The 14,546-nt window shown below is 49.2% G+C and overlaps 1 protein-coding gene across 1 annotated transcript in view; it reads left to right on the top strand.

The window, feature by feature from the left end:
* Positions 1–14,546, top strand: part of LOC147673237 (AP-1 complex subunit mu-1) — a 112,973-nt gene that overhangs the window by 64,881 nt on the left and 33,546 nt on the right. Inside the window, exon 7 of the mRNA XM_086947038.1 lies at positions 6,731–6,873. Coding sequence (XP_086803164.1) covers positions 6,731–6,873 — 143 coding nt within the window. The remainder of the gene's footprint in view (positions 1–6,730; positions 6,874–14,546) is intronic.

Raw genomic sequence — 14,546 nt, 5'->3', positions numbered from 1 at the left:
TCACCATTCCCATTGAATAATAATGGGCGCCCGAAGGCTCAAAAGCACCCTGCAGCCGAGTGCCTCTGACCGTGCACCCTGTGTCCTAACCTACTTACCCATTTGCCCTGAGCAAGTGACCCGGAGCCCAGCTCCCACAGCTGCGTGGCCTGCTAGCCAGCAGCCACCATCCGAAGGCCCCCTGCCTCTCATTGGATAACATTAGGCCTAACTACCTCTGTACCCAGCTGCCACTGTGCCGCTGAGGGTGTACCAACTGTACCTACCTGACCCTGGGGGACCCCAGAGTCTATGCCCAAAACCTTAACTTCACCAGTCGAGCACTCACCTGGAAACTGATACCTCACTTTCCTGCCATAGGATAACATTGACTGGTTTGACTCGAAAAATCTTCTAAGTGTGAAGTTTTGAAACTCTGAAATATTCCTATAAAATCAACCGAGTAACGAATTTTGAAATACTCACCTGGAATCAGGAGAGGAGCCAGTGCTGTACCTTTCAGCCCAGTACTGAACTGCAAAAGTAATTTTAACTGTACTTACCCATAACTGAATGTTCTACCATAGGAACCCATTGACTGCTTTCCTCTGAAAATTCTTCTAAGTGCCTACTTTTGAAAATTACAAATATTCCTTAAAAATCGTACCAACTACTGAAACGTAATTGCTTACCTGTCTAGGGTAGAGTTCCCACGGCTGGACCTAGGAGCCCAGCACTGGATTACAAAAGTAAAGCGAACCTTCTTTACCTGTGACTTGAATTTCCTGCCGTAGGATAACATTGCCAGTTTTTCATTGAAAAATTTCTATGTGCCAACTTTTAAAATACCTTTTTATTCCTTTAAAATCCTTCCAATAACCAAAACGTTTTTACTAAACTGTTTTCAGCTTAGACCCCAAGACTGAATCTAGGATCCAGTTCTGGATAACAAAAGTAATCTATGGAGTAATCAACTGCATTTATGTAGAAAAACCCATTGAGCTCAATGTTAAATTGTGTTTAGAATTGTGTTGCCTACTGCAACGCCTATACCTATTGTGTTTACAAAGTGTATTGCCTTTCTGCAAAGTATTCATCTGATATCACTCATATTGAGAAAAGTATACTTTGATACCTGTTGGTTCTAGAAATTAAACAACAATATATTTTGATATAAAAACAATTGGCTTGGAGTTCAGTCCTTGAGTGTGTGAAACCTTTTGCTGACTGAGTGTGTAGAACAAATGCTTTACACTGTCCTCTGGTACTGCCTTACTGCCCGACCAAGCTAACACTTTAGAGCAGGGGTCTTCAAACTGTGGGGCGCGACCCCCAGGGGGGCCGTGGAGTGGTGTGAAGGGGGTCACGCATTCACAGTCAGTCTGCCCTGGCCTCCAGGGCTTCAGCCCCCCTCTACCGCCATCCTTGATCTCAGCCCGGGCTGCTGCAGTGAAACTCGAGCTGCAGGGGGCTCGGCTGGGCAGTGTCTGGAGTTTTATCTCTGACACGCCCAAGTTTTTCACAGGTCTTTAAAGACCATTAGCATATTTACATGCTTTTTGTAAACTGGTTTCAGAGGCTTAATGTTTTTTATGGTTCCAGTACACCCTGGGCCCCCACTCTGCCTATTCCTTTCATTTGTATTTTTACACTTCTTGCTGTAGTGTGAGAATGCATTTAATGAAAAGGAATATAAAGTTGGGTTGCCAAAAGAAAAATGCCTGCTCTTGACACTAAATAGAGTTATAAATAAAAAAGTATGTATTAATTAGTTATGTGACTTTTCTGTCTTTGTTCTCTTTAATTTTCAGTTATGGATCATTGAGGCAGCCCTAGAACACAATTAAAAGTGCTTTCTATTTATATTTGCTGTTCTAAGTATTCCCAGATAAGTGCTAAAAATACAGCTTTTGGTGACTGCTTATTTCTGGGCCATCAAAATAATGAGCTGGTAACCCTAATCATAAGACTGAAAGTTTGTTGCAGGATCAGCACATTATTTATTTCCTCCACCCTCAATCCCTAATTAATGCCATTATAGCAATAGTTTAACTTATATCTGAAACCCTACACTTCAAGTTACTGGGAATGCACCCTGCTTTCAGACAACTCACTTCTCATTCTCGCCTTCTCTTTCACGCTCACCCTGCACTCGCAGCGATCACAATGCACTCGCACTGATCACCATGCACTCACACTGATCGCCATGCACTCACACTATTCACCCGCTCACCCTGCACTCACACTGATCACCCTGATCACCCTGCACTCACACTGATCACCCTGCACTCACACTGATCACCCTGCACTCACACGGATCACCGTGCACTCACACGGATCACCGTGCACTCACACTGATCACCGTGCACTCACACTGATCACCGTGCACTCACCCTGATCACCATGCACTCACCCTGATCACCATGCACTCACCCTGATCACCATGCACTCACCCTGATCACCATGCACTCACCCTGATCACCATGCACTCACCCTGATCACCATGCACTCACCCTGATCACCATGCACTCACCCTGATCACCATGCACTCACCCTGATCACCATGCACTCACCCTGATCACCATGCACTCACCCTGATCACCGTGCACTCACCCTGATCACCGTGCACTCACCCTGATCACCGTGCACTCACCCTGATCACCGTGCACTCACCCTGATCACCGTGCACTCACATGGATCACCGTGCACTCACACTGATCACCGTGCACTCACACTGATCACCATGCACTCACACTGATCACCATGCACTCACACTGATCACCATGCACTCACACTGATCACCATGCACTCACACTGATCACCATGCACTCACACTGATCACCATGCACTCACACTGATCACCATGCACTCACACTGATCACCATGCACTCACACTGATCACCATGCACTCACACTGATCACCATGCACTCACACTGATCACCATGCACTCACACCGATCACCATGCACTCACAACATTCACCCACTCACCCTGCACTCACAGTGATCACAATGCACTAACACTGATCACTATGCACTCGCAACATTCACCCGCTCACCCTGCACTCAGTGATCATAATGCACTCACAGTAATCACAATGCACTCACACTGATCACCATGCACTCACAACATTCACCCGCTCACCCTGCACTCACAGTGATCATAATGCACTCACAGTGATCACAATGCACTCACACTGATCACCATGCATTCACAATATTCACCCGCTCACCCTGCTCTCACAGTGATCACTCTGCACTAAAAATGTGCTTGCATTGTTCACTCTGTACCTCACCCGGCAGTCACTAACCATGCACTAATTTGTCCCACTCTGCACTTACAGCTGAACCCAAATTCATATGGTCACCTCACTCAACCTGTAGTCACTCCTTTTACCCTACTCTCACACTGTTGCATTGCTCTCCGTGCAGTCACATAGGCACTCTTGTCACCCACACAGTGCAGAAGGTTAAAGTACCTGGTACACAGAAGATGTACCATTCACATCACAGAAGTGAGTAAACTATGAGTATTTTGTCAGACAGGTGATATAGAGAGATGAGGTGTATTGTTGGTGAGTGGTAGTGAGGGAATTCATGGAGAAGGTGGAAAGACTGTTGCACCATGTGCGACTAGTGCTAGGGCCAGCCCTGGCTGGGAGTGTTAAACCCCCCCCGAAGTTCGGGTCTAGTGGATCCCCTGCTTCTGCCTATTATTATTTACATTTGTAGTGCGCTACTGTTACCAAAAGGTGTCCTGGGGCTAATAACCATCTGCCTGCAATGTGAGAGAGGGATCCGGGGTTGGGGGAGAAGAGAGGGATGGAAGGAAGGGGGTGAGAGGAAAGGGGCATGGGTAAACTGCTTAACTCTGCACAAGACCGCTAGGGTTTGAAGGGACACTTGCTGCTCCCGGCCATGGCCAGGTGAGCTTCTAATGTGGCAGCGCGTATTCCTGCGGAGTGGGAGGCCCTTCAGAGGTTGACTAGACATCTTTCTGATGTTAATTGCTGTATTTTGGTTATAAACTGGCACTGATGGGGTGAAATCTTTCCTCAGTGTTACTGTGTTTAAAAAATTTCAAAATAATAAAGCAATGCTATCCCAAAATACGCAGCATCACAGAACATTATTTAAATTTTCTACTCACACAATTTAGTCAAGCCTGCCGCATAATTTGGTACTCACCTGCCTCATAATTCTAGTAGCCCTGCCTAGTGGTTTAGAAATTTTCGTCAGGAGGGGGTCCTTATGCCTGTGAATGTTGACAGGGGGGTCTCGGTATCCAAAAGTTTGAAGACCTCTGCTTTAGAGAGTAAGGTCACACGTGGCTTTAACCTCTGTTATACCTCTGGGGTTTGTGGACTCTATACACACTGTACCTTATCTTGGTCCAGTATATATAGAGCCACTTTCTCACACCTTCCCTAACGCTCCACTGATAGGGAATCCAAAAAGAAGCTAGACCAACTTGGGAAGATGTTTTCTTCCTCCAGCTTGGCACTCCAGTCGGTAAACACCGAATGCCTGTTGGTCCGTTATTCCCACTGTGCGGGATACGGTGGCGCAAGTGCTGCCTCAGTGCCCGGAGGAGGGCCGGGCCGTGCTCTCCCATGCACTTGCCGAGGGGAGAGAAGCAGCAAAGTTTACCATCCACTGTGGGATGGACACTGCCGACTCGCTGAGTAGGACGATTTCAAAATCTGTAGCCCTTTGCAGCTACGCCTGGCTGAGGTCCACTGGTTTTTCTGGGGATGTCCAGAACACTCTGATGGATCTGCCTTTGCCTGTTCGGCGACAAAGCAGATAGTGCGCTAGAGCGATTCAAGGATGCTCGGGCTACGGCCAAGTCCTTGGGCCTCTCCACTACACGCCCTGCATTGTCTGCTTTTCTGCCCTTTCGTGGCTACGGAAGGGGTGCCCCACCACATTCCTTCCAGAGCCACTGGCCGGTGCAAGCTGTTTAGCCCCAGTGTGGCCAGAGACTTGGGAACCACCACCAACATGGTTCTGGGGGCTAGCGGGCGGGTTAGTCCACCACCGCCCCCTCTTCAGCAGCCTCCAAACCCTCCTGGTCTGACCTTTCAGGCCCATCCCATGCAAGCGGGTGGCAGAATTCGCCATCATCTCCCCCACTGGCGAACCATCACGTCAGACAGGTGGGTTTTGCAGATAGTCTGAAGGGGCTACTCCCTCCCCTTCGAGTCTACCCCCTGCCATGCCACCTCAGTACCATTGAATGTGGTGGACCATGTCAGATGGCATATGCGGGCTCTGCAGTGGGACCTGAAGTTCCAGTGGGCACAGCATCTGGGGAACCTGTACGATTGCGTCCAGATCTCGGAGGGCACTGCACGCCAACTGCAGTGGTGGCTCACGAACCAGGATTGGGTCAACAGCAGATCCCTCTCCCTTCCTCAATTAGAGTTCACGGTGGTGACCGATGCATCACTTCTGCGATGGGGCAGCCACATGAGGGAGATTAATAAAATTACTCAAAGCGACCACTGGTGACTGGCTGCAGCTATACCCTCCATATAGAAGGATCTGCCATCAGCGTGCATCTCCTCACAGTTAAGTAAAGGGAAAATTGAGAAAAAGATTATTAGAATAGAAATGAGAATTGTCAAAGCCACTAGGTCTGGCTTTACTGTGCTAGCACATGGAAACACAGGCATGCACAACTATTTGTTCTGTTGCATCTCTTCTTATTGTAGTGGTGAATGGTTCGAGAGGTTGTGAATAGTTTTGTTGTTTGTTATCTTCTCAGCAGGTGTCTGTATTTTCATTGCAACTTGGTCCCTGCTGTGAAGATCGCTGTTTTTTTTTATTTCTGTTTGCTGATGGCTCCATAATTCTGATCCCTGCTGTGGTTGTATATCTTGCTATTGTGGCCGGTGCTGTTCTGGCTTCTGTGGTGGCCACTATGGTAGCGGTGCTGGTGACTTTGGTTGCTGCTGTTAAAGAAGTTGTCAGTCTTGTAATCCCTGCCATAGCTGCATCTCTGGTCACTGCTGTGGTTCCTGTTGTGGTTTGAGCTGTACTGGCTGCTGTTGGGAGGGTGAAATGGGTTGATCCACTGCCCCACCTCTCTGGATATATATTTGTTAATCACATGAGCTCTTGAGGACCGCTATAGGGGCCTCTTGCTAGATGTAAAAACATTGTGCATTTAGCAAATAATTTGTCTTAAACCCTAGAAATTGATTTGAGCACTCTGAAATCATAGAAAGGAAATGCAGAGTAACTTATAAAACTTCAAAATTAAAAACAATGGAAGGTGCCAAAATTGCCTAATAGTGTAGATCATCGGTATTTATTTGATTTATAATTGATATTTGATGTAGCATGGACATGACTCATTTAGAAAAGAAGTGTTTTACAGAGAGAATTTTTGCCATATCAAGAACCTGTCGGTGACTCGCGGTACATAGAATAGCATTATGTTTGGCCCATTTGAGACCGGATTAGAGAAATAAATGCATGTGAACTAATAGATGGGCCTGGACAGCACATTGGGCAGCTGTTTATTTGCAATACAGATATTTATAGTATCTGGCTCAGGTGACTTCTCATGATCCCATCATTTTTCAGGAAATGCTGACTGATTTGAACGCAGGTTTCAGGATTCCACTAAATCGCACTGCTTCCTTCACAAACCTGTTATCTGCTGAATGTAGAATGCAGAAGAACTGTTGAACTTTATGCTAACAATGAAAGTATACAATACCTGCTGTCTGCTTCCTTTGAAGGGGGAAAAAGCAAGTCTGTGGAATTGGAAGATGTCAAATTTCACCAATGTGTTCGGCTTTCTCGATTTGAAAATGACAGGACAATATCATTCATCCCTCCTGATGGAGAGTTTGAGCTCATGTCTTATCGCTTGAACACACATGTAAGTCCAAAAAAACCTCCTAGTTTTATCTGTTTACATCTTACAAGGTCTTACCATAAACAGTATATTGTTTTGTTTTTTAAATTGTCATTTCATTTACCTCTTTATTTTAACTCTTTTATGACATTAGTCTGAGGGTCAACGAAAGGATGGCGGTGGTAAGGACATGACTTCAGGATATTGACATTTATTTTGATGCAAGCCTTGGGTTAACTCGTAGGTATGGCTCAAAATGTGCTGTTGCTATTTAGTGACCCAACATGTGACATGGGTCTATTGGAGGCTGGCGTTAATCTGGTGTTTGCAACCAGTTGGTTTAGCCCTCATATGCTTTGATTATTATGATACGTTCATTGCACCTAAAATTCATGCTGCTGCTGATTTCTTCTTGACGTTCATACTGCACATTGGTGTGATTGTGCCAAAATGTTTTTAAGATGATGGAGTACAGCACAAGCTACTACTTGTGTAACAATATATCTATAAGAGACATTAGTTAGTGATAGATTCCTTACCTTAGAATATCCCCAGGCGTCAGACTGGAAGTTTTGCTAGCAGTACCCTTGCCCGTCAGTAGGTGGCGTTGTGCAGCTCCGCTTCCGGCGCTGGTGTTATATGCGCCGAGATGACGTCACGGAGAATACTTAGGCTCCACCCATGCACGCTGACGTCAGTTCTGTGCACGACTTTCCGCGCCAGGAATGCAGAGCCATGCAAGAAACCGACTACTGGTGCCTTGAAACTAGGGCCCTGAAAGGGATGTCCTTAACCCTAGTAATCAGTTTGCAGATCGGGCAGGATGGGTGGGGATATAAGGAATCTATCACTAACTAATGTCTCTTACAGATATTTCGTACACAAGTAATAACTTGTGCATCTGAAAGAGACACGTTAGTGATAGATTCCTTACCTTAGAATAGATACCCCAGCAATACCAACCCCGGTGGTGGGTCTGCGAATAAGATTACACCAGAAAGCCACAGAGAACAGAACGACCAAAGAAGCCGTCTCTCCGGACTTGACTGTCCTGGCAGTAGTGCTTGGTAAAAGTGTGCAGCGAGGCCCTTGTAGCTGCCTGACAAATGTCCTGCAAAGGAACGCCGCATCCCAAGGCAGTAGTGGCTGCTGTTGCCCTGGTGGAATGGGCATGCAGCCCCACAGGAGGGTCCCTCTCAGCCAAAGAGTAACAGGCCTTGATGCAGAGAACGACCCAAAGAAATGGTCTGTTTGTGCACGGCCCAACCTTTTTTGGCACCCACGTAGCCAACAAAGAGCTGATCATCTACCCGGAACTGTCGTGGGCGTTTCAGATAAAACGAGAGCGCATGTTTTGGGTCCAGACGGTGGAGCCTCTCTTCCTCTTTTGAAGGATGCGGAGGCGGAAAGAAGGTGGGCAAAATGATGGTCTGCCCGATGTGGAAGCACGTGACAACCTTTGGCAAGAAAGAAGGACGGGTCCTCAGAACCACCTTGTACGGATGAACAGAAAGGAAAGGAGGTTTAGAAGAAAGAGCCTGGGGCTCACTCACTCTTCTGGCAGAGGTGATAGCTACCAGGAAAGCCGTCTTGAGAGTGAGAAGACTCAAAGGACATTTATGAAGGGGCTCAAAGGGAGCGCACATCAGAACCGTCAAGACCAGGTTCAAGTCCCATTGAGGCATGATGAACTGCACGGGAGGGAACGTATGCGTAATGCCTTTCAGAAAATGGTTAACAACCAGGGACTTAAAAAGACAAGGCTGATCAGGAAGCCGTAGAAAGGCAGAAATGGCCGAAAGATAACCTTTAATAGTGCCCAGAGCAGAGCTCTGCTGGGTCAAAGAAAGAAGGAACAACAGAACCTCAGAAAGAGGGGTAGAAAGGGGATCCACGGCCTTCGTTGTGCACCATGCCACAAACTTGTTCCACCTGCAGGCGTATACTGTTTTTGTGGCGGGACGCCTGGCTGCCGGAATGACATCACAGACTTCAGGAGGAAGATCGAAAGCTGTCAACTGTCCCCGCTCAATCTCCATGCATGGAGGTGGAGGCTAGACAGGTTCGGGTGGAGGACCTTCCCCTCCTGCTGCGACAGAAGATCCTCCCGAAGAGGCAGTCTGATCGGGGATCGAACTTGTTCCAGCCATGTCCAGAGGAGCAGAGCCTGATGCTGTGCCCACTGGAACTTCCGGTCCCACTGCAGAGCCTGCATATGCCATCTGGCATGTTGCACTAGCAGGATGCAGGAGGCCATCAGGCCCAGGAGCCGGAGGGTCATCCTGACTGAAACCCGGGATAGAGGCTGAAAGATCGGAATCATAGCCTGAATATCCCGGACTCGCTGCTCAGGGGATTAACCCGAAACTGCTTCAAATCTAGAACCGCTCCGATGAAGGGGAGCTTCTGAGAGGGACTCAGGTGCGACTTCGGCACATTGATGGAGAAACCCAGCAAGTGCAGGAAGTCGGCCATAGTCTGAAGGTGGGTGACGACAGTCGTCGAGGTAGGGGAAGGCTGACACCCCTGACCTGCGCAGGTGAGCTGCGACCACCGCCATCACTTTCGTGCACACCCGAGGGGCGCTGGTAAGGCCAAAGGGGAGCACGGCAATCTGAAAATGCTCCTGGCCTACCGTGAACCGCAGGTAACACAGGTGGGACGGCAGGACGGGGATGTGAAAATATGCGTCCTGCAAGTACAACGCTACCATACAGTCTCAAGGGTCGAGGGCATCCAAGACCTGAGCCAGAGTCAACATCTTGAATTTCTCCTTCAGGAGGAGGCGATCACAACCTACCTCTGGCCCAAGAACGCGCTCGATGGCCCCCTTGGCCAAGAGGGCCATAACTTCCTGTTGGAGAAGCACGAAGTGATCCCCCGACATGCGGTGGAACTGAGTTGGCATGGCTGGGGGGGTAGACTCAAAGGGGAGGGAGTAACCCCTCTGGACGAGTTGCAGCACCCACTTGTAGGAAGGACAGAACGCCAGTGGGGAAGGTGATGTCGAATCCTGCCACCCACAGGTATGGTGTGCGCCCTGAAGCTCAGACTAGGAAGGTTTTGAGGTGGACTTAGCGGGCAGAAGTTGACTGACTCTCACGCCAGCCCCCGGAGCCACCCCTGCAGCCTCCACGCGCACGGCTGCGCTGAGTTTGGTTCTGCGCAAGCTTTTGGCTGAACGAACGGGCAGGGGCGCCTCTGCCATGGCCACGAAAGGAATGAAAGGTAGACGTGGCCGGGCACGTGTTGGAAAGTCCCAAGGACTTGGCCGTAACTTGAGAGTCCTTAAAACGCTCCAGTGCAGTGTCATCCTCCTCACTAAACAGGCGGGTGCTGTCAAAAGGCATGTCCAATTGCGAGCTCTGGACGCCCAGGGAGAAACCGATGTACCTCAACCAGGCGTGGTGACGAATCGCAACGCTCGTGGAAATTACCCTACTGAGGGAGTCCGCGGTGTCCAAGGCACAACGAATGGTGAACCGAGCCGCGTCCTTATCCTAAGCCGCAGCCTGAGACAGCATAATCTGGACCTCCTACGGGCACTGAGGCAACACCTCAGCAACACTATCCCACACCACGTGGGAATAGCGGCCCAAAAGGCAATCGATATTCACCGACCGCAGCCCCAAGCTGGCCGAAGGGAACAACCTCTTGCCAAACTGTTTCAAATTCTTAGAGCCCTTACCTGGCGGAGCCGTGGGAAAAGCACTCTGGGACATTGAAGCCTGAATGACTAGACTCTCAGGTGTAGGGTGGGTGGTCAGAAAGGCAGGGTCATCCGGCGCCGGGCGATGATGCCTTGCAACGTTTTTATCCACAGGAGCCCCTGATGCCGGCCGCGACCAAGTGCCCAACGAGACTTCAGTGAGGGCATTGTTAAAGGGCAGCAGTGGCTCGGATGAAGTGGGCGCCGACTGGAGCACCTCAGTAAGGGTCACCGTGGGGAGATCTAGGTTAAGGACCTCAGCTGCCCGACTGAGCACCACAGTATACGAGGCACCTTCCTCCACAAACCCCGGATCAGAGGAAACGTCAAGGCCTCCGGCCTCCTCCAAATCATCCACCCAGTCTTGCTCAGAATCACACTGACGAGCATGAGGGTCCTCCGATCCCTCCCAATTGTCCTCCGCTGCCGGTGCAGTCGGCACAGGCCTCGGGGGCGGGGCAGGAATCGAGGAGGGAAGATACGGCGCCGGCCGTGGCCGAGCTGGGGCCGTGTCCCAATTCGGATCCCAGGTGGGGACAAAACCATCTGGGAACCGGGGCAGTGGCGGAACCAGCGGTATCCACTGTGGCGCCGGAGCATAGCATGGGACCTCTTGGCGTCGTGGCTGGAGCCAGCGGCGCAGGATCTTGCGGCTCCGGGGCCACTGGAGGCGCCGGGGCTGGACCTGCCTGAGGAGTCGACGGACCAGCAGGATCCCGATACGGGACCGCGGGGCCCGAAGGCCTAAACAACCGGTCCATGGCAGCAAGGAATTCTTGCATTTGTTCGAGAGTTGCCGATGGACCCGGGTAAGGCGGGTAGGCCGCAGGACTCCCAGGCTCCAGAGGAGCCGCAGGGGTGGAGCCCCATGTCCTCCTCGTCCGCATCAGAGGACAGACGGGGGGACGCCGGAGGGCGAACACGCTTCTTCAACTTCTTTTTGTGTCGTCTCTTACTCTAATCCATCCGAGGGTGAAGACTTGGATCCCGAAGAGGGGTGATGACGGCTCTGCGAGCAGTCACATGAACGGACCTCGAGCGGGGCGGGGACGAGTGCCAAACTTCAAGCAACTTCCGGCGCCGCTCCCTCAAGGACTTCGCGGCCATAGCCCTACAGTCCAGACAGGACCGGGAGTCATGGTCACGCTCCAGGCAGTAGAGACAGACGTCGTGAGGGTCCGCCACCGACATATTGCGACGGCAGGTCCAGCAGGACTTAAAACCAGGCATCCCTACTTGCACCAGAGAAAACCAACACGAGACAAAAAGTCACAGAAAGATAGTAAAAAAATGACTGATGTTCGTGCTCTAACCGGATCTGCGCTTACTGTCGCGGAAAAAGAAAGAACTGAAGTCAGTGCGCATGGGTGGCGCCTAAGTAGTCTCTGTGACGCCATCTCGGCGCATATGACAACAGCGACGGACGCGGAGACGCACGACGCCACCTACTGACGTGTAGGGGTACTGCTAGCAAAACTTTCCGGATCCAGTCTGACGCCTGGGGATATTCTAAGGTAAGGAATCTATCACTAAAGTGTCACTTTCAGATCTATATTTTGCTCTTAACCAGGTCCGTTAATAGTAATACATTTGGCAAGGTACTTTCAAAATACAATGCTCTTTAAAAGTCACCCTGTCAATAATTGTTGTGGCCACAACTATTTATTCCTGCTGCAACAAAAGGTAAAATGTTCTTCTCCAGAACTGGATGCATCTGTTATTTGTCCCCTCTGCTGCATTATTGTCTGCTGACAGGCACCCAACACCTTCCGTGGCTTAATTCTGTGGCTTTAAGCCACTTATGGTAGGAGTTACTGGAATTCTGGGGCTTACCTCTGGCCTTTAAAAACACTTGTGTTGTTGTTCCCCTCAAATTATTCTTAGCTGAAACAAAGCCCACAATATTTTCATAACACATGCTCTCTTCTGTAAGAAGGTAAGAAGGCAAGACAGGGCGGCAAAGCTCTGTCAGTGGTCGGCCCTACATTATGGAACAAGCTCCCCCTGTCTCTCAGGCAATGCCCAGAACATCTGATCTTCAGAAAAAAAACTGAAAACCTTCGTGTTTCAGAAATAGCTCATCTCTAAAATGATTGCTCCTTTAAATTGTGCTTCTGGTGTTTTGGGCACCGGAGATACTCCTTCGGGAGTCGATTCTAGTGCGGTATAAACCCATAAATCAATAAATATGTGAGCGGTGGTAATTCTCTCGTGCCTCGCAGATTAGAACTTACATTAATTCTCTGAGGGAGGCTGCATTATTTTTAGAAATTCATAGTTCCAAAATAAGGTGAGGTTGCTGTGTAAAGCTGGAAACTCCCATTCAACATGTAATATCATAACAGTATCCAACAAAGATCTGGGAAGGCACAAAGCATTTCAGGCTAGCCGATAAAATTCCCCATTAGATTTACTACAGATTATTTTTGTTGTCATACTGGAACTCTGGCATGGGTCTGGTTCTCTTGACTTTTCATTGGAAACTCCTGTTGCAACAGAAAACATATCTAGGTGTGGGTACTTGGCTGCAAGCTTTTACAAGTGAACCACCCACACAAACCTGCTCACATGGTCCAACCACTACATCATACATTTCAAGATACTCGCCCACCAAGCCACCCAGTCAGAAAACCCAAAGCACCATCAAGACACTGGCTCAAAATATCCGAATAAAAATTGGACATAAACTCTACAGTAATGCCCACACAACAACACCGGGAACCTCAATGTTGACACCCAGCTCTTCAATAAATGGCTCGCCTACTGCGCCATCCGCGCTGCTCCCACCACAAACAAGACCTGCAAAAACAAATAACAACCCAGGTGGTTCATGAACGACCTCAAGGAGTGCAAGCGCCAGTGTAAACAACTCGAGAGAAATAGGTGACCACAAAAAAACCACCGCAAGACCCACATACAAAGCTGCCCTCACCGTTTGCCACCACCAACTACGAAATGCAAAGAAAAAGGACCTAACTTTCATACTCTAACCCAGCTCCAATAGCAGCAAAGAAATGTTCACCACGTCATGGTGTTCTCCAATCTTCTTTGGCCCACAGAATACCAGTATAAACTCCCTCGACCAGCCGAACACCTCCTTGATCGCCAAACAGCAGCTAAGCAACTGGTTGCCCCTCTTGAAATAAAGAAACCACCGCCCATATGATTACTTTAAACTAGGAGCTCTATCATACCCATGCCTACACTTCATATACATTCTTGAAAGAACCATCATCTCCCCTGCGCTCACCGTTATCATTAACACCTCCGTAACCTTGCCCCCCTCCCGTCTTGCTGGAAAAATGCAGAAGTCCATGTCCTATTGAAGAAATCAACAGTGGACCCCTAACACCCTCAGCAACTACAGACCCATCTCCCTCCTGCCTTTTGCAGCTTAAGTAATGGAGAAAGCCATCAATACGCAACTCGCAGACACCCTAGAACTCCATCAACTAGTAGACTGCTGTGACCAACCGCAGCACCAAAACAGTCCTCATTGCGGCCACCGATGACAGAAGCATCATCGACCAAGGAGATACAGCCACACTCAACCTCCTCGACCTCTCCGCAGCTTTAGATACGGTCTCCCACAAGACACTCAGAAAGCTTCAGCATTTGGGTATCTGTAGACTGATCCTCACCACGTGGATATCCTCCTTGCTCATGGACAGAACTCAACGAGTTAAACTTTCCCCCTACACCTCAGAATCAAAGAAATCCATCTGCAGAGTCCCTCAAAGATCGTCTGTCAGCCTGACACTCTTCAACGTCTACATGACGCCCCTCGCGGACATAGTCCAAGCTGATGGCATCAAGATAGTATCCTACACCGACGACCCACTGCTTATCCTCTTTCTTACCGACTCAGCCAGCACCGCCAAAGCAATCTTCACCAACTACATGAGCACCGTCGCTGCTTGGATGGAAAACCGCTGTCTCCAGCTCAACACAGACAAAACCAAAGTCCTAATCATAGACAACAATCATT

Source organism: Lissotriton vulgaris, chromosome 12, assembly GCF_964263255.1.
Source record: "Lissotriton vulgaris chromosome 12, aLisVul1.2, whole genome shotgun sequence".
Lineage (NCBI taxonomy): Eukaryota > Metazoa > Chordata > Amphibia > Caudata > Salamandridae > Lissotriton > Lissotriton vulgaris.
The sequence above is the reverse complement of the archived record's forward strand: the minus strand, read 5'-3'. Positions and strand labels throughout refer to the sequence as shown.